General features: G+C 42.3%; 1 protein-coding gene across 1 annotated transcript; it reads right to left on the reverse strand.

Moving 5' to 3' along the window:
- Positions 1-5,031: 5,031 nt before the first annotated feature.
- Positions 5,032-6,114, reverse strand: LOC146677785 (uncharacterized). The gene has a single exon (XM_085380098.1). It carries the CDS (start codon positions 5,947-5,949, stop codon positions 5,032-5,034), a length of 918 nt encoding a protein of 305 aa, XP_085236224.1. The 5' UTR covers positions 5,950-6,114.
- Between the last annotated feature and the right edge of the window lie 10,349 nt (positions 6,115-16,463).

Here is a 16,463-nt window from a genome sequence, read left to right on the forward strand (position 1 = left end):
CATTCGAACCTCACAGTTATACCACAGTGTTTATTTGAATTTAGGAATTGAAATGGCTAACGACGTTAGACTTAAGAGCCGGATTATTTAAACCCTCAGACTCCTTGCCTTTGGTTCATTTTCTTTTTTTTTTTACAACTTTATTTATAGTTTTCCAACAAAACAGTCCAGAATTTCTTACAAAAGTTGCGAACCCTACCCCCCACCCCCATCCAGGTGGCATCCCCACAACCAGGAAGCACAATACACACAACACAAAAAAAAAAAAAAAAAAAAAAAAAAAAAGGGGGGAGAAACACTCAAACCAATCTGTGACAGTCATTATAGCACCAACAGCCGGACCCCGGCACATGAGAGAAGAAACAAAGAAGAAAAAGGGATTAAAGAAATCCCAACAGTCAAAGTACGGGCATTGAGGAGACTATGGACAGCAGTCCGAGAAGAGAGCAAGAGCATAAATTACCAACAAGTAAAGAACAATAAATCAGGCAAAAGACAGACTCTTGACATGGGTTATGAACCGTGACCAGGTTTTGTCATATTTACTCTCCAAGCCGCGCACGGTATACCTAATTTTTTCCAGAGCTAATCCCAACATCACCTCTCTAATCCAATGGACGTAGGAAGGAGGGTTCGACGCCTTCCAGCTCAGCAGTATCAGACGGCGGGCATGCAACGAGGCAAAGGCTATTGCGTTTTTGTGGAGGGGAGAGAGTCTCAGCTCTTCCCGAGGTACACCGAAGATAGCTATCAAAGAGTCAGGCCGCAGTGTTTCACCCGATATAGCTGACAGTGATTGAAAAATTGATGTCCAGAAACCATACAGGGAGGGACATGACCAAAACATGTGCCCCAAAGAAACAGGAGAGTAATCACATCTAGGACAATTCGGTGCAACATCAGGGTACAGTTTAGACAGTCTGTCATTAGAATAGTGGAGCCTGTGGACGACCTTAAATTGAATCAGGCCATGTCTAATACAGAGAGAAGACGTATGTATACGCTGTATGGCTTTCTTCCAGATGTCTTCTGAGATGAGTTCTCCAACCTCCCCTTCCCACGCCGCCTTAGGTTTGTCCCATGTATGAGGGCAGCTTTCAAGAATCAATGCATAAATCTTCGATATTGCTCTTTTAGTGGGCTGACTCACATTAAGAACTAGATACAGTAGGTCCTTAGAGGGCAGAGACGGGTACCCTGGGAGAAATTTAGAAGCAAAACTCCGAGCCTGAAGGTATCTGAAGTAGTGAGACTTTGGTAAGTTATGGTCTTCACACAAATGTTTAAATGAGACAAAGCCATCCTCAGTGAAGAGATCTTGAAAGAAAACCAGACCGTTTCTGTGCCAGACTGCAAATGAATGATCTATTTGAGATGGTGTAAAAAGATGGTTGAACATTATCGGAGAAAAGCTACAAGTATTTGTCAAGTTAAAATGTTTCCTGAATTGACCCCAGATCTTAATTGAATTTTGAACCACCAAATTGGAGTTCAGCCCAGATGCTTTGACATTCAGTGGGAGAGGGGCAGTTAAGATCGAAATCGGAGAGATTGGGAGTGTAGCTCTCAGTTCCATATCTGCCCAGACTGGACCCTCCCCATCCGCAAACATGGTTATCCAATATGTCAGCTTGACAATGTTAGCAGCCCAATAATAGAATAAGAAATTAGGTAAGCCCAAACCACCATCAGCTTTAGCTCTCTCCAGGCTTGCTCTCCTTATGCGTGCAGGTTTTTTGTTCCATATGAACAAAGAGACAAAGCGATCCAGCTGGGCAAAATAGGATTTGGGGAGAAAGATGGGGATCATTTGGAATAGATAAAGAAACCTGGGCATTACAGTCATCTTCACCACATTTATCCGTCCTGCCAGCGAAAGTGGAAGTTTTGACCACCTACCCAGATCAGATTTAGTACTGTCCAGAATAGACCTGTAGTTATACTGGAAAATAGTCTTAATCGAGCCAGCTATTTCCAGTCCCAAATATGTGAATTTGTCATTTTCAATTTTAAAAGGCAAATCGTCATAAGTGGTCTGTTTTGCCAGATTGTTCAATGGAAACAGTAAAGATTTTGATAAATTAACCTTATACCCCGATATGTTGCTGAACTCCCGCAGCCAGCGGAAAAGGTGGGGCATACTCCCAATTGGGTCTGATATCTGCAAAAGGAGATCATCAGCATAAAGCAGAGTTTTATGAGTTACCTCACCCCTGGAAATACCTTTAATCCTCTCATCAGATCTGATAGCAATTGCCAGCGGTTCGATCGCAATGTCAAACAGGAAGGGTGACAGGCAACAGCCCTGCCTCGTCCCCCTGTAGAGCGAAAAATATTCCGAAATCAGACCATTTGTCCTGACTGCAGCCATAGGCGTTGAATATAGGACTTTAATCCATCTACAAAAAGTAGGTCCCATGCCGAATTTCTCCAGAACTGTGAAAAGGTAGGACCATTCGATTCTATCAAACGCCTTTTCAGCGTCAAGGCTCAGAATAACTTCCGGTTGTATTGTCGAATGGGGGGAGAATACCACATTAAACAGTCGTCTCACATTAAAAAATGACTGCCGTCCGGGAATGAAGCCCGTTTGGTCCTCATTAATAATGGTGGAAATAATAGGGTCCAACCGTAGTGCAAGAGTTTTGGTTAAAATCCTATAGTCACAGCACAAAAGACTTATTGGCCTGTATGAGCTACACTGTACAGGATCTTTATCTTTCTTTAGTAAGACTGAGATCGTGGCCTGGGTAAGCGTCTGCGGCAGATTGCCAGTAGCAAAAGATTCAGCATAAACTGATTCTAAAATAGGTGTGAGCTTCGAAGAGAATTCCTTGTAAAACTCCATGGGGAAACCGTCCGGACCTGGCGACCTTCCAGTCTGAGATAATTTAATAGCGTTCGTTATCTCTTCAATCGACAACGGCTGTTCCAAAGGCGACTGAGCGTCCGGAGAGAGCTTGGGAAGATCCAGCGAGTCAAGAAACGAGTAGATCTCGGATGAATTACTGCCCACCTCTGATTGATATAGGGTAGAGTAGAAATATTTGAACTGGTCATTAATGACTCGGGGGTCGTGAGATATCGAATCAGCACCTATTTCAATTCCCGAAATCACGCGCTCAGCTGACCGCTGTTTGAGCTGAAGTGCAAGGAGCCTCCCCGCTTTATCTCCATGCTCATAATATACCTGCCTGGATTTAAAAATATTTCTTTCGGCTCTCCATGTCATAAGCGTGTCAAATTCAGTTTGCAACAGTAATTTCTCCTTAAAAAGATCTGGCGTAGGTGAAAGAGCGTAACGCCTATCCATATCCGCAATCTTGTCAGCCAGTTCTTTAAGTTGTTTAGAGCGCTCCTTGTCTCTGTGTGCCACATAAGAAATAACTTGGCCCCTAATATAGGCTTTCATAGACTCCCACAAGACTCCCCTCGACACATCCTGAGTGTCATTAATTTCTAGAAAGAAGTCAATCTGATTGCTGAGAAACGTTTTAAAGCGTTCACATAAAAGTAATAGGGGGTCTAGCCGCCACGTTCGTTGGGGCGCCACATTACCTGGAAAAACCAGACCCATCTGCACAGGGCTATGATCTGACAGCACTATACTGTGGTATTTGGTGCTGGAAATTAAGGGAAGTAGCTGGTTATCGACAATGAAGTAATCAATCCTGGAGTAACTATGATGTACAGGGGAAAAAAAGGAAAATTGCTTCGTAGATGGGTTTGTTGCACGCCAAGGGTCTGATAAGCCGTAAGAACGAAGTAGGGAATTAATAGCCACTGCTGCTGACGAGAGGGTGTTGCTCGACCTTACGCTTGATCGGTCCAGCTGGGGAGAAAGGACACAATTAAAGTCTCCACCTAGAATCAGTTTATAGGAGACAAGGTCCGGGAGAGTCGAAAAAAAATTAAGAAAGAACTGTGCGTTGTCCCAGTTAGGTCCATAAATATTAGCCAGTATTAGTGGTGTGTTAAACAGCTTGCCCACTACAACAACATATCTGCCATTAGGATCTGATATCACTTCAGAGTGTTCAAATGGAACCCCCTTCCTAATTAAGATTGCTGTTCCCCTGGCTTTGTAGTTAAAACGTGAATGATATATTTGTCCAATCCACTTACAACCTAGTCTTTTTTGGGAGTTAGTATTTAAGTGTGTCTCCTGTAGAAACATCACGTCAGGTTTGAGCGATTTCAAATGACTAAATACCTTGCTTCTTTTAACCAAATTATTCAGCCCTTTGACGTTCCAGCTAATGAATGAGACCGATTTCTGTTGATTATTCACATTATCCAGAGTCATAGTGCCACAATCGATAATAGACTGATCCTGCACGTTGGTTATATCTCAGTGTTTCAGTGCCTGTTTGAGCCACAACATAAACCACAGATAAACCCAAAGCAAAACTAACAAAAACAAACAGATAAACATAGATAAACCTCTCACCATCCTGGACCCCTGGGCTGGTCTTCCACAAACCTGAGACTGCCCTGAAAACACTCCTCTCTCTCCTAGGCATATAACACGTTTACACTAGCTTAAACTCTTACATGAACTCAGCAAAGACAGAACAAAGTATAATAGGACCCTTGACTCAGCATCATTATTGCCGCATGCATGTCGGCACCCATCCACTTACAGGCCGGTACGGCTCTGAACACTCACGGTTGGAAAATAATCCCACAAGAAAGGGGTAAAACCCAATAAAAATAATGACACTGGTGATAAGAAAAAGGGGATTAATTAATCAGAATACATCAAAGAGCAAAATAAAAGCACTGTTGGGGTTATGGTGTCGGGCTGGAACTAAAACCAATGAGGATACCGAAGATATTCTGAAATAAAATATTCCCCAGGCCACATGACATCCACAGAAATCCTCAACATCTTATAGCTATACCTTGTCCAATCATAAAGGGCATCCAACCGTAGCGTGGCGACGTTCACCAGTCAATGCACAGCCTGTGCAGACTACCTCAATGGTAGCACGCAGCGTGTGATACTTGTTGTGGTCCGTGAATTAACTGTCACTCTCCCTCCGTCTCCCGTGGGCGCAGATTGGTCTCGACGTAGTGCCTTGCCTTGATCGGATCTTCGAAAGACATCTGTTCGCCAGCCGGGGTCGTGATTTTCAATGTAGCTGGATACAGGAGACCATATTTCACCCCCGTACACCGGCGAAGCAATCTTCTCACCTCGGTAAAGGCCGATCTCTTCTTTCTAACGGTGGCCGAGAAATCTGGGTAGATGTAGAAACGCTTCCCATTACGGGTAATGGGACCTGCCCCCATGGCCTTTCGAAGAACATCCACTTTCTCCTGAAAATAGTGGAACTTGACGATTAGCGGTCTCGGGGCATCTCCATCCTTTGGCCTCGGCTGCAGGCTCCTATGCGCCCGATCGAGCGTCGGCGTATAGTCGAGGGCGAGCGCTTCCTTCAACAATTCAGCCACGGCTTTCTCCGGTCGAATATTTCCGAATCCCTCTTCCACTCCAATTAGTCTGCAGTTATCACGACGTTGCCGGGACTCCAAATCATCGGCCTTGTCTGCCAACCGGACGACTTGGGCAGATAGCGCATCAACTTTAGCTTCCAGTGCTACAACACGGTTAGCCTGGCCATTAGCTTCCTCCTCAAGATCATCAGTGCGGGTCGAGAGCGTGGCGTTTTCTTTCTGCATGTCTTCGATAGCCTTCGCAAACTCTGCGCGCACACTCAGGACCTCTGACCTTAAATCACCCGCCAAGTCGTCTATTTTCTTGTGTAGTTCACCTGCAGCTGCCATCACAGACGAGTCGATCTTGGCTAGCACATTCTGCTCCGTTTGCTTTATGGCAGCCATGATTGTGTCGAGATCCGGCCCGGCCCCCACCCCCGCGGCCGGATCCGCACCAGGCAAGTCCGAGGCATCAGGCCCCGGCTTCTGCTTGAGCGATTTAGGCATGTTGAACAGCTTTAGACTACAAAATACAACTGATTCGAAAGATTAGGCACTTGTGAGACGGGTTCGCGCCGGGATGTACTAGAAGGGGAGCGGGAAAATTACGCAAATGGTCAATCTAAGCAGAGCTCGCAAAAACACGTCTTCACATGTCGCTGCTCTCTCCCCTCCCCCCGCCTTTGGTTCATTTTCTGTGAAGAAAACCTAAAACAACATATTTTCAATGTCTTCATATTGTAACCCCTCCCATACACACTGATATTAAACATGTGGTGTTTAGGTCCACTGGACATCTATCTCATTAAATAATGGACATGCTGTGTCCCTTTACTCTGCCCTTCTGCTACAGGCCTTGCTGTTGCCGTGTGAGTAGTGTGTATTTGTTTGCACGTGTGTGTAGGTGTGTTTTGACTTTCTTCTTCTATTTTTTTTCCTGCGCAAGTCTCCAACATTGTTAAATTTCAAGCACCTACACCCGCTTGCTTCCACCGCACATTTTAGTCTTTGTCTTGTGGGAAACACTTTATTTTCTCACTCTCTATCCCAGCTGCAAATCAGTGGTGGACACAGCGAATAAATAGCTTTGCATGTGTGGCTCCTTGTCCATCAGCATGACAAAATGATTCTCTGATTAGAGGACCTCAGTGATTTTAGAAGAGAGAGGACTTTTGGAAGATTTTTCAGAGCATGAGGCCTTTTGCTTTTATTTGATAGAACAGTGCAGACAACAGACAAAGGGTGAAAGTGAGAAGAACAGGCACAGAGGAAATATTATAGGGCAGATTCAAATTAGGCTCAGTAGTGAAGACTTACCTGCTCAACCAGGTGATCTACAGCGGCACCATCAATTTAAAGTCTGGTGGTGCTGAATGCCATTCTCACTACAGCCGCCTCGTGTGACTGCTAATGTGGTGCAACCAGGCCCCCAAAAATGGTGGCGAAGATGAAGTATTAAGTATTTTTATATAAATTGTTATGGTTCATTGATTTGTCCACCACAGGCAGTAAGATTTCCTGAGTAATGAAAATATGAACAGCACACAAGAGTTAAAGAGAAAAAGAACAGCATTGTTGCTCAGTGGTCCAAAGTAAGGAAAGACAACATATTGAAATCTTGCATTTCATTTGGAAGTCAAGATCCTAGAGTTCTGATTTAGTGGAGTAAGAGTCAGGAGGTGCATAATCCAAGGCGTTTGAAGTCCAGTGTGAAGTTTATACAGTCTGTGATGATTTGGAGTAGCATGTTATCTCCTGTGTTGATGGTGGCTAGTCCACTGTGCTTTATTAAGTCCAAAGTCAATGTTCCCATCTACCAGGAGTACTTCATGCTTCCATCTATTGGCAAGATTTATGAAAAAAATTCCGATTTTCTTTTCCAGCAGCACTTAGCACCTGCCCACAGTGCCAAAACTACTACAAAATGGTTTGCTGACCATGTTATTACTGTGCTTGATTGACCAACCAGCCCCTCCGACCTGAATCCCTCAGAGAATCTCCAAGTTATTGTGAAGAAAAAGATGAGAAACACCCAACCAAAAACTACTGAAGGCCACTATTAGAGCAATCTGGGCTTCAGTAACACCTCAGCAGGGCCACAGGCTGATTGCCTCCTTGCCGTGCTGCATAGAAGTAATTTGTGTCAAAGGAGCTCCAACCAAGTTATGAGAATAAAAATGAAAATCGAAATGATCTGAAATATTCTAATTTGAGCATTTCTGATTTTCATAAGCTACATCTAAGCCAAAATCCTCAAAATCAAAAAGGGTTGAAATAGTTCAATTTGCTTGTAAGGAATAAGAAATATGTGAAAGTTTGAATTAAATTTTGAAAGAAATACCTTTTTTTTTTTTTTTTTACAATGTATGATTTTCTTTTAAACACAAACATTTCTGTCAATGTTTGTTTTAGCATGTAGCTAAAATATAACCAAACACTGACACTAACACTTACATTGCCTTTGAGAACTAATGCCTTTTAACAAAGTGAAGCATTGTCCTACTAAACTTAATCGTAAGAAAATCAGCTGAAGCTACCTACTAACCTACACACTGTCCCTGACCGTGTTATTAATAAGACAGCTCAGACTGATGTCAAACTGTTCTACTTTTCTCTAAAGGACTTTGCTCTTCTTTTTATTTCCATGTATTTATACAATGTCATGCAACCTTGGGTTAAACGTGAGTTTCACTTTCAAGGTGAAACAAAAAATGACCTTAAATATGTCTTCATCCCAGTTCACCCAAAGCAAATATGACTTGGTTACATTCACATGTGTCTTAGCTTCAACATTACACTCAGATTGCACTCTTTCTGAACACACCCTAGGACTATTGCCATCAGCCTTTAATAGGATCATACTTCTTTAAATGGCTGAGGCCACTGGCTTCATTCAGTGCTGCAGTGATACTCTAATCTGCAGTATCTATCCTGCTATACCTAAGGGGGCTTCCTGACCCCACACATTGCATCAAATCCCAGTTGACACAGAGCATTAGGTTAGCCAGTAATGATTTGTCACTCCAATCCTCTCCTTAGCAGAAGCTGGCCAAGAACTAGATGGCCCAGTCTTGGCCAGTATTCTGAACCTTCAAAAGTACATTAACACAGAAAGCTTCTCATCCAAGTTTCTCACTAACATCCTTTAATGCTAAGCACAGCCCTTTAGAAGCTGTGGTACACTGTGCAGGTAAAGGCTGATGATTCAGCATGGGAATCAACCACAAATCTCCTCCACCCGGAATGCAGTGAATAATACTTGAGGCCTGAACACCTCTTGAGGAAAGCGCACAAACAACTGTAGGAGTATCCCATTTTGATATGCCATCTTCCCGGCACAAATTATACAACCTCTCTGTCACTGTCCCTGTCACAATTCTAGGTGGGAGGATTGACTGCATTGTGTAGCTGTGTTAGAGCTAAAGGTAAAGGAGGGCTGTATTTTGTTTGAGGCACTGCTTAGACCTCCCCTTTTCAATATGATGCTCTTTCACAAAAGGTATACGAAATACTCTTTCTTTGTGGAGGGCAAAGCAAGTACTCACACCATCTTATTTGCTAGTGACTTGAGAAATGTGTCAAATGGGCTGGAAAGGGCCTGCAGGAATTGTGATGCTTAAATGGTATTAAGGAGCGTAAACACAGAAAGAGTGGCAGTGATGTGGTGGCTCAGTTGTAGCATTGACAGGCAAAATAACAATTACCAATGCTCAGTCGGTGGGCCAGCGATTGAAGTGGCTACCAATAGGAACGGCGGATGTTGTTGACGGACATATTACAGGGTGAGAAATATATATTAAGGTTATCTTTGCATCCAGAGCCTGAGATGTCCACTTCCCCATTAATGATGGTTGACAGGGAAATCACTGGGTATGTGCAGAGGCCTTTAGCAGTACGAGAACAAATTGTAAAAAATGACGACGTAACTTACATATGGCTGTTAAGTGAATTGCCTCTTGCATGCAATCCCATTCAAGGTTAAAGTTGATGGCAACCAAACATAGTGGCTGACTGACTTCTAAAGGTCAGTGATGAGAGGGTTAAAGTTAATCCGCATTGTTGATGGAGCCCACAGTGGGATGTGAACCAGACATTCTGGGCTGCAGGCTCTTGAGCGCCAAGAGGCTTGAAAGGTCAAAGGTGGAAGGATCAGTGTCTTTTTTAATTGGTCACGCTGGAGATAAGGGCTCCCTTATCTTGATCCTCGGCATTTGCAGGATGCTCTTAGTGAAAGTTTGGGAGGCTCACTGATTTGTTGTTAACCTGCATCTTGCCTTGTGGTGAAGATCAAAGCTGGTTGTTCTTCAATAGATGTGGTCCAAATGTTTTAGTACCGTTCCACTTATTTCCAAATTTTCTCCTGAAGTAGGTTTCCGTCAGTGTGCATTCCTTTTTCAATATAACAGATGCTGATTAAAAACAAAGAAAATAAAAATGCAATTTTTAACAACACAAGAAAATGAAAAACAAAAATATCAAGTCTTTTGAGCACTGTAATCAAATGCTTGTCAACTGGTAATCTAGTCCAGTCTTCTTTAGCTAACTGCCTTTTCCCAACAGCAAATTTCAGCTTGTTGCCAGATATTCATTTGGATTAACATCAGGACCGCATACCACTTCAAAAGAGTTAAAGAGTTGGATGTTTTCGGATGTATCTTCATTAGGTTCATTATCCTCTTGTAGTAGCCAAGACCTCTAAACGAGACAGGGCTCTCTGACATTGGGCAGTATGTATCACCCCAGAATGCCTCGATAATCCTCTGATTTCATCCTGCCCAGCACAGTTTCAAGATACTCCGTGCCAGTCACAGAATCTCATATTAAGCAAGTCCTCTATTTAAAATCCTGTTTTTTCCTTCGAAAGATGATTTCTCTTCTGCTGTAAACATAAAGCTAAGCGACTCACCATGATTCAATCTGTGTTTAATCTTTACAAAGGACATTTTCCCTGAAATCTTTTGACTTTTTTAAAGTAGATTTGAGCTTGTTTAATGTTTCCTTTTCTGCGTTTTTTTTAAAGAGATCTTTCTGAATTGCCTTCCATGTAGAAAAGTCCCCTTCAGAAAGCAACATACAATGCAACTGGCCACAGTTGATCTTTGAGGTCATCTTTTATCAGATTTGAAGTTTTCCTTCATTCTTTTTCTACCATTTGAAGTATCTTGCTGTTCAATCTGAGGTCAATTTTACTCTTGCAACCACATACCTGAAGGTTAATTCGGTACCATAGACTCGAAACTTGTTAACAATATTACCACCTGTGGTCAAAGAAAAGCCAGGCTGCTTGGAGAAGGTCTTGTAGCCTTTCCCTTGACCACGCTCAGTAAGGTTTTTTTTCTTTTTTTGTGGGTTGCACTTTACAGTAAGTGTTTTGAAGCTGGCTGTTATATCACCATATATAGTCAGCAGTAGATTTGGTAACACACACACACACACACACACACACACACACACACACACACACACACACACACACACACTCATACACAGAAAGGAAAGAATTCTGGTGCAGACAGATAATATGGGAGGTAGGGTTCCGCACGCCCAGTTTGGACATGGTTGTATTACAGTTTTTTACAGACGCTAGGACACATTTCTCAATACTTAGGTCACGTTTGCAAAACTCCTCACACAGTGAGCACAACAGAAGTCTATGTGGGCTAAACTGAGGACCAGTTATCATTGTTTTAGCACAAAATGCATCCAATGACTACATCTCTCAAATTTCATGAATTATCTTCTCACTCAGACACAACAACTGCCAAAAATCTTTGTACGGACAGGACATTTTGCATGTGCTTACATACTGTTTTCAAAACTGTTAAACTTATGGCCAAAACAATAACACAATGCAAAACTTAAAAAGACAGCAAAATGCAACAGCAATATTTTATTGAAACATATTTTAAATCTAAAAATGCAGTTTAACCAGCCACAGCTTATTCTCATTGTAGATGAACATCTACACAGGTGTTACTCCTTCAATTTTTCAACTCCTTCAATTCTGGCATGCCAGAAGATTCTTTCCTAGGTGTGTTGCCCTAGATGACATAAGATGTGATGTGGATGAGAACCTGTGGCCAAATGGAGGAGACCGAGTAGAATAGCATTACTATTGTATGTGTATCAGTGGATGGTGTGTATACAAATTCTTGTATTTTGGGATTACTTAGTGCAAAAAAATTAAAATACATAAACAAATATTAACGAATTCTGCATGATGTCTGATTCATTCCAGTAACATATATTGAAATTATAAACAGAGATGTGTCCTTGTTTTACACAAGAAAACACTGTGTAATGCTACATGTTGTTAGTGTTTTTTAGGTCATTGTTTTGTGGGTGACAAAGTGTGTTTGTCGGCTGTCAACCTTTGCTAGTGTTCTGGAAGAATGAGTTTATTTGAGACCTGAATAAAGTGTTTTGGTAGTTGTAGTGCATTTTGAATGTGGAATGAACTGCTTTGCCAAGCTGACGGTCAGTTAGGTGGATTGTGTGAAGTGTTTTGCAAAAGTGACCTAAGTATTGGGAAATGTGTCCTAGCGTCTGTAAAAAACTGTAAGCCAGCAACACTTTGAAACATGTTCTGAGAAGTTAGGGGAAAACCATTAGGTCACCATGACAACTTTGATATTGTTATGGTTGTTGTATAAAAACAGAAAATTGAAGAGATGTTACAGGCTCTGACATCTGCAGATGTGTTTGTCTAGGAAGCTCCTGTTCTGTCTTTGCTGCAGTAAACAGTGTCTTCACCAAAGGACTTTGGCTACTGCCTCTTAATTCTCCTAATTTAAATCATTAAATTCTTTACATATATATCCAGTGAACTGTCGTATTGTTTTACTACTGATGTCTCTAGAACTAAACAGTTATTTAATTTATTTTAAGTTTCTTTCAGGAGAAATGGTCCATGACAGTAGAAACCCTTTTGATCCCATCTTTAATGTGAAAGGACTTTCTCCTGAAATTCTTTTAAAAAGCCTATAATAATTAAATAGCAATTCTAACAAACTTTCTTGGCAGCCAAAGCCCCATCAAGGCAATATTAATTAAATTTACTATTTTATTCTCCCAGCAGAAGATGCATATGTTGCATTGCACATCTGAGCTACAACTACGTGATCTCAGTTTGTTTGCAGGGAGAAGGAAAATGGTATAGTGGTGTTAAACTTTCAAGGAGAGCAGATGTGAACATTAATTCATTTTATTCACAAAAGGACAAGAGCGCATCGGTAAAGTGCAAAGTGCATCCAGGATACAAACAACTCCATGGCTGCTGATACAGCAGTGGCTTTTTACAAGCATCTGCAAGGACAACATGATGCAAACACAAAGTAACAAAACCCAGAGTGATGCTTAAACGGAGTGTATGCTGACTTCAACCAAGCAGCCAGAGACTGCTCATTAACAGTTAACAAAAGCAGTGATGAGATGTCTGACTCGGAGTATTGTAGCTTCCGTTTAACCCTGTTTCTACAATAGAATCACAGCTGTTTGTTGCATTGCCCTTTGAGCTGTTTTTAGTATTATTATTATTATTTATTTATAAATAAATAATATTGTGACACCAATAAATGTGCACACAGTTATAATTTGTCTTAAGAATTTTTTGGGGGTGTTTTGTTGCAGTATTGCACAGATTTTTAGCTCAGGCTATGGAGATGTAATTGGAGACATGGCCACAAGTAACAGTGAATGCAGTAGGCTCCTGCAAAGCTCCCATGCCTCTGATGAGGAGGAGGCTGCAGATTGAACATAACTCAAATATCCTAATTTTTCTGTATGAAACAGGTTAGTAGAGTTAACTAATTGCAATGCATATATGAGGAAATGAAATCTTTTTTGTGTGTCTGTTAGTTTAGTGACTCAAATATCAGTAAGTATATTTTAATGCTCAGAGAAAAAAAGTCCACTTTCAACCCACCAGTTGAAATGAGAGTTGATTTTGGAAAATTAAGATATAATATAAATATATATATATATATATATATATATATATATATATAGCCGAGACTGCAAGACCAGACTGACCAACCTGTGCACTGCCTGGATTGATTACAAGAAGGCCTATGACTCAATGCCCCACAGCTGGATACTGGAATGCCTAGAATTGTACAAGATCAATGGGACCCTAAGAGCCTTCATCAGGAACTCAATGGGGATGTGGCGTACAACACTAGAGGCCAACTCCAAGCCCATAGCACAAGTCACCATCAAGTGCGGGATCTACCAAGGAGATGCTCTGTCCCCACTGCTGTTCTGCATAGGCCTGAACCCCCTCAGTGAGATCATTAACAAGACTGGCTACGGATACCGACTACAGAACGGAGCAGTTGTCAGCCACCTCCTGTACATGGATGACATCAAGCTGTATGCCAAGAGTGAACGAGACATCGATTCACTGATCCACACTACCAGGCTATACAGCAATGACATTGGAATGTCGTTCGGACTGGAGAAGTGTAGTCGGATGGTAACAAAGAGAGGGAAGGTAGTCAGAACTGAGGGGATTGAACTACCAGAAGGCAACATTGCAGACATAGAGGACAGTTACAAGTACTTGGGGATCCCACAGGCGAATGGGAACCATGAAGAGGCCGCTAGAAAAGCTGCAACCACCAAGTACCTGCAGAGGGTCAGGCAAGTCCTGAGGAGTCAGCTGAATGGTAAGAACAAGATCCGGGCCATCAACACGTACGCCCTGCCCGTGATCAGGTACCCTGCTGGGGTAATAGGCTGGCCAAAGGAGGAGATAGAAGCCACTGACATAAAGACAAGAAAGCTCCTTACCATGCATGGAGGGTTTCACCCCAAATCCAGCACCCTGAGGCTGTACGCTAAGCGGAAGGAAGGGGGCCGGGCACTGGTGAGTGTCAGCACCACAGTCCAGGATGAGACAACGAACATCCAAGAATACTGACCGAGTGCTCAGTGAATACCTCAGGCAGCAGAAACCCAAGAAAGAGGAGGGAGACGAGGAACCATCATGGAAGGACAGGCCCCTGCACGGTATGTACCACCGGCAGATAGAGGAGGTGGCTGATATCCAGAAATCCTACCAGTGGCTGGACAAAGCTGGACTGAAAGACAGCACAGAGGCACTAATCATGGCAGCACAAGAACAAGCTCTGAGCACAAGATCCATAGAGGCTGGGGTCTATCACACCAGGCAAGACCCCAGGTGCAGGCTGTGTAAAGATGCCCCAGAGACAATCCAGCACATAACAGCAGGGTGCAAGATGCTAGCAGGCAAGGCATACATGGAACGCCATAACCAAGTGGCCGGCATAGTGTACAGGAACATCTGTGCCGAGTATAACCTGGAAGTCCCGAGGTCAAAATGGGAGATGCCCCCAAGGGTGGTGGAGAATGACCGAGCTAAGATCCTGTGGGACTTCCAGATACAGACGGACAAAATGGTGGTGGCTAACCAACCGGACATAGTGGTTTATATATATATATATATATATATATATATATATATATATATATATATATATATATATATATATATATATATATACATAAGATATTAAGATCATTTACAAAGGTAAGGTAAGGCAGGTTAGTTGCAGTGCCAATACTACTGCATAGAGATACTTTTGAAGCTTTTCCAAGAGATTAAAACCTGAACCTGATTTAATGTGATGGTTTTTGTTACAACATATTGGAAAAAGATGAGTGTATATGTAAATAAACAGAAGGATGGTGAAAAATTCTGCCAAAGACTGATTATTATTATTATTATTATTGCTTTATATTGTTAATCTCTATTATGATTAAAACAGGATAAATAAAAACAAATTAAAAATGCATTAATAATTGTTAAGTTAGATATTTTCTCTACATTTATGGGTTTTTTTTTAGTGGGTGTGGACTTGTGTTGAGAAGAGTCTTTGGTAGCTGGGTCAAGCCAGGTAGCCGACTCTTTTCTGCTCAGTTGCCAAACCAAAAGAGCAACAAGAACCGGTATACTGTGAAAGGTCACTGCCCCTTAGGCCAAACAGCGAGAAAGCTCAGAAGGCCATGCCAGTCAACCTGCTGCTGATATGTGGAGACAAGAAAACAGTTATTGTTAATAATTCCAAGAGTTATTTTTGCAGCAACCCTGAAAACCTCAAAGTGTTTTCAGCATCACTATGGTCCCATTATCAAGAAAAGCAGTCATTAAAGCTTAGCTATTGACATGATTGTGATGCAAAAGGATGCACACACACAAATAAAAAGAAGAAAAAGAAAATCCTGATTGCTGTGGTCTGGAGATGAATATAAAGCTGCGCCATGGGCAGGGAACCGTCTGCCAGCATACATGAAAATACAAGCACACACAGAGCTGTGGGTAGGTTTACCTAGACTTGTAGTCTAGGTAAAGACCGTCTAAACCGAGACCAAGAAAATACCAAGATCAGAGGGTATTGAGACCAAGAGAAGACCAAGACCAAGTCAATACGAGACCAACACCAAGACCGAGACAAAAAAGTCTTTAAACTGCAGCCAGATGCTGCTTCGTTTACGGATGTCAGGCATATTTATGTGTTTTTGCGATGCACTCGCACAGCCCTCCTCACCGCTGTCTACTGTCTCACTCACTTACTGAGAGGACAGACGCACGCTCCACTTGACTGTCCTGTCTCTCACCCTCTCTGTTTTTCACATAACGATATTATCCTATATCCTCGCATGTGATTGGCCACAATATGGAGGGATTGAAGCATAGCTGAGCCACTGTGTGAGAGCTGAGCAGCGAAAGGAAATTAAGTGAGGAGCCGGCTCTTGCTCAATGGGAGTCGACTCTTCTGATTCACTACAAAGCACTCTCTAAGCACGGCTCTTAGAGCTAATGCTTTTGCGCATGACACATTATTGAACGTTACGTTGTGTGTCATGGATACTCTGGGCTGGACCAATTACAGCCGAGGAGGTCGGGTGCACCCTCCCCCTTGTTTAGCAATCTTATAGACGAACTAAAGAAAATGGAGAGCAAAAAAAGGAAAGGAGGTGCAGAAAAAATTAGGGCCAAA

This window comes from Rhamphochromis longiceps, linkage group LG2, assembly GCF_057381845.1.
Source record: "Rhamphochromis longiceps isolate RC_006_pf linkage group LG2, R_longiceps_female_GT1.1, whole genome shotgun sequence".
Classification (NCBI taxonomy): Eukaryota; Metazoa; Chordata; class Actinopteri; order Cichliformes; family Cichlidae; genus Rhamphochromis; species Rhamphochromis longiceps.